This window comes from Priapulus caudatus, unplaced genomic scaffold, assembly GCF_000485595.1.
Source record: "Priapulus caudatus unplaced genomic scaffold, Priapulus_caudatus-5.0.1 Scaffold680, whole genome shotgun sequence".
NCBI classification, from domain to species: domain Eukaryota; kingdom Metazoa; phylum Priapulida; class Priapulimorpha; order Priapulimorphida; family Priapulidae; genus Priapulus; species Priapulus caudatus.
Genome location: NW_014577741.1, coordinates 20,974 through 23,345, shown reverse-complemented (window position 1 = coordinate 23,345; position 2,372 = coordinate 20,974). Strand labels below are relative to the sequence as shown.

Here is a 2,372-nt window from a genome sequence, read left to right as displayed (position 1 = left end):
CTCTCAATGATGCAGATACAGGATGATGCAGATACAGGTGAGAGGGGGCCCCCCTCTCTCACCTGTATCTGCATCATCCTCCCTCTCTCACCTGTATCTGCATCATGAGCGCTGTGAGACGCATGACGAGGCGCGTCGTCGCGTCGGCCGTCACCGCGTACTCGCCGCTGCAGCGCCTCACCATCTCCTCCGCGTCGCCGACGCAGCGCCTCCTGGAGGCGAGCGGACCCGCTAGAGGCTCGACGATGCCGTGCTCCGGAGCGATCTGCAAACGGGAACGCGCGGCAGCGGTTATTAGGAATCGCGATCGCAAACCTGCCCGGTGAACGATCAGCGCTGGGTCTCGTAGCGAGACTCGGGTCTCATCGAGTCTCAACCGGAGGCCTGGACCGTCTCTACGGGACAAGGATCCATCGCGCCAACACGTGTGTGGGTTCGACGAGTTATCACTCGATGCCAGCGAGGTCTAAAGATAGCTGTGAGCAACAGTATAACACGATGACAGGACTCACGACACGACGGATAGTATACGTACAACAACACAAAGCTGCCGAGGGACGTGCAGAGATATGATATCTACCCACTCGAACAGTTGACATACGAATCAGTTTAGAGGAGGATTTCACATGGGGGCAGGGGGGTTGGATTATTTTCAAATTGAATCGAAAGAAGTCAAATTGAAAAGTGCAAGGAGAAAATGCGAGGCACATCCCGAACTGAGTGCGATTGCATGAGCAGGAGGTACGAACCGATGACCAGAAACGCACGAGTTTCACAAACTGGCGAGGGATTGCGCGACCGCTCTATGACCCTGCACGGACTCTCACCTCGCGGCAGTACTGCTGGATACCCAGCATGTGCTCGTTGAGGTCTAGGTTCAGCTGCTCCAGATCGAGAACCACCTGAGCATACTTCTTTTTGAAATCCTCGGTCAGCGCATCGTGGAGACTCTTCTGCAATGAAGGTAGCGTTGTTACACTTAACGATCCTCAAAAATAACAGTGGGGTTCCACTAATCTACTGAACCATGACCAGTAACTCTCGTGGCTTTTACGTCGTCCTAGCTACAGCATCCGACTGTTTATTAGCCTACAGTTTACATGGAAATGTGCACTCACTAGAGTAAAGAAGACAGCTCTGTTAGCATGAGCAGGGGGTATTACATTATTATCACATATATATGGCATGTAATTTAAACACAAGTAAATCTACTAAAAACATCGTCTTTTTCATGGAGAAAATACCTGATGAATGCAATAGTGTTGAGCAGTTAAAATAATGAAATTTCCAAGTAATACAATACAATACAACACCATGCAACACGTAGAAAAAATATAATAAAGTAACGATAACACTTTCTGTAGAGATAAGTGAGACATGTAAATGTGTTAGTCATCGTGGTGGTAGTGATATTGGTCGATGTATCGTAATGCTCACCATTTTCTCTGCCTCACAGTTCAGCTCTTTCAAGCGTTCAATGTGCTCTTTCTTTACCCGTAAAATTTTCATCAGCCTAGTCTGGAAAGATCAACCGAGGATGAAAGAAATGAGAGATGAAAATGCTGAAACTAACACACAGTAACAACAGACAACAATGACATTCATAACTGACATCACAAAACACGGGAACAAACGGTCAACCACACGCATAACGACGACGCTTTTCATTCGGGAGCGAAGACACGACCGCCATTATCATCCATCGATGACCAAGGCGGCCAGCATAGAACGAGCGCAAAAATAAACATCGCGCATCTCGCGTCATCGCCCGCCACCGGCTACGACACAAGAAATCCCTCGGTATGGAGTCTCAACGTACCGGATACTACGTGCATTACGAGTGTACTGCGTGCAGGGGGTGGGGAGGAGAGCTTCCTCCTGCTGCTGGTGAGGTCCCGGTCGCGCGCGCGGGGGGAGGAGAGACCGGGACCTCACCAGCAGCAGGAGGAAGCGCGCGCGGGGGGAGGAGAGACCGGGACCTCACCAGCAGCAGGAGGAAGCGGACGCGCGGGGGGAAGAGAGACCGGGACCTCACCAGCAGCAGGAGGAAGCGGACGGGGAAGCCTCCGTACGTCGCGTCCGTGTCGAGGTGACGAAGAAGATCGGACGTCGCCTCTGCGCCTCCCAGCAGCGGGTCGTTTTCCTTAACGGCAAGGAAACGCGGACACACGTTAGAGACGCCTTCACATCACACACGCGCCCCCGGTCTCCCTATCGCACTAACCGTTCGAATTTTGACGCTTTACGGAGGCAGCAAGACTGGTCTTCCCGATCAATTTAGAGCACTGCAAACTATCTTTGCTAGTACGCTGGAGCCATCGTAACCTAAGTACTCGTAAAGCCGGCTCTCTGTTGTTACGGCAGGGTGCAAA

General features: G+C 51.6%; 1 protein-coding gene across 1 annotated transcript in view; it reads right to left on the bottom strand.

Moving 5' to 3' along the window:
- The window catches only part of LOC106812729 (protein lin-9 homolog), a 20,212-nt gene that overhangs the window by 3,408 nt on the left and 14,432 nt on the right, over positions 1-2,372 (bottom strand). The window contains exons 9-11 of the mRNA XM_014816680.1: positions 1,438-1,518; positions 828-953; positions 92-265 (exon numbers count right to left, since the gene is read on the bottom strand). Of these exons, the coding sequence (XP_014672166.1) occupies positions 92-265; positions 828-953; positions 1,438-1,518 (381 nt within the window). The remainder of the gene's footprint in view (positions 1-91; positions 266-827; positions 954-1,437; positions 1,519-2,372) is intronic.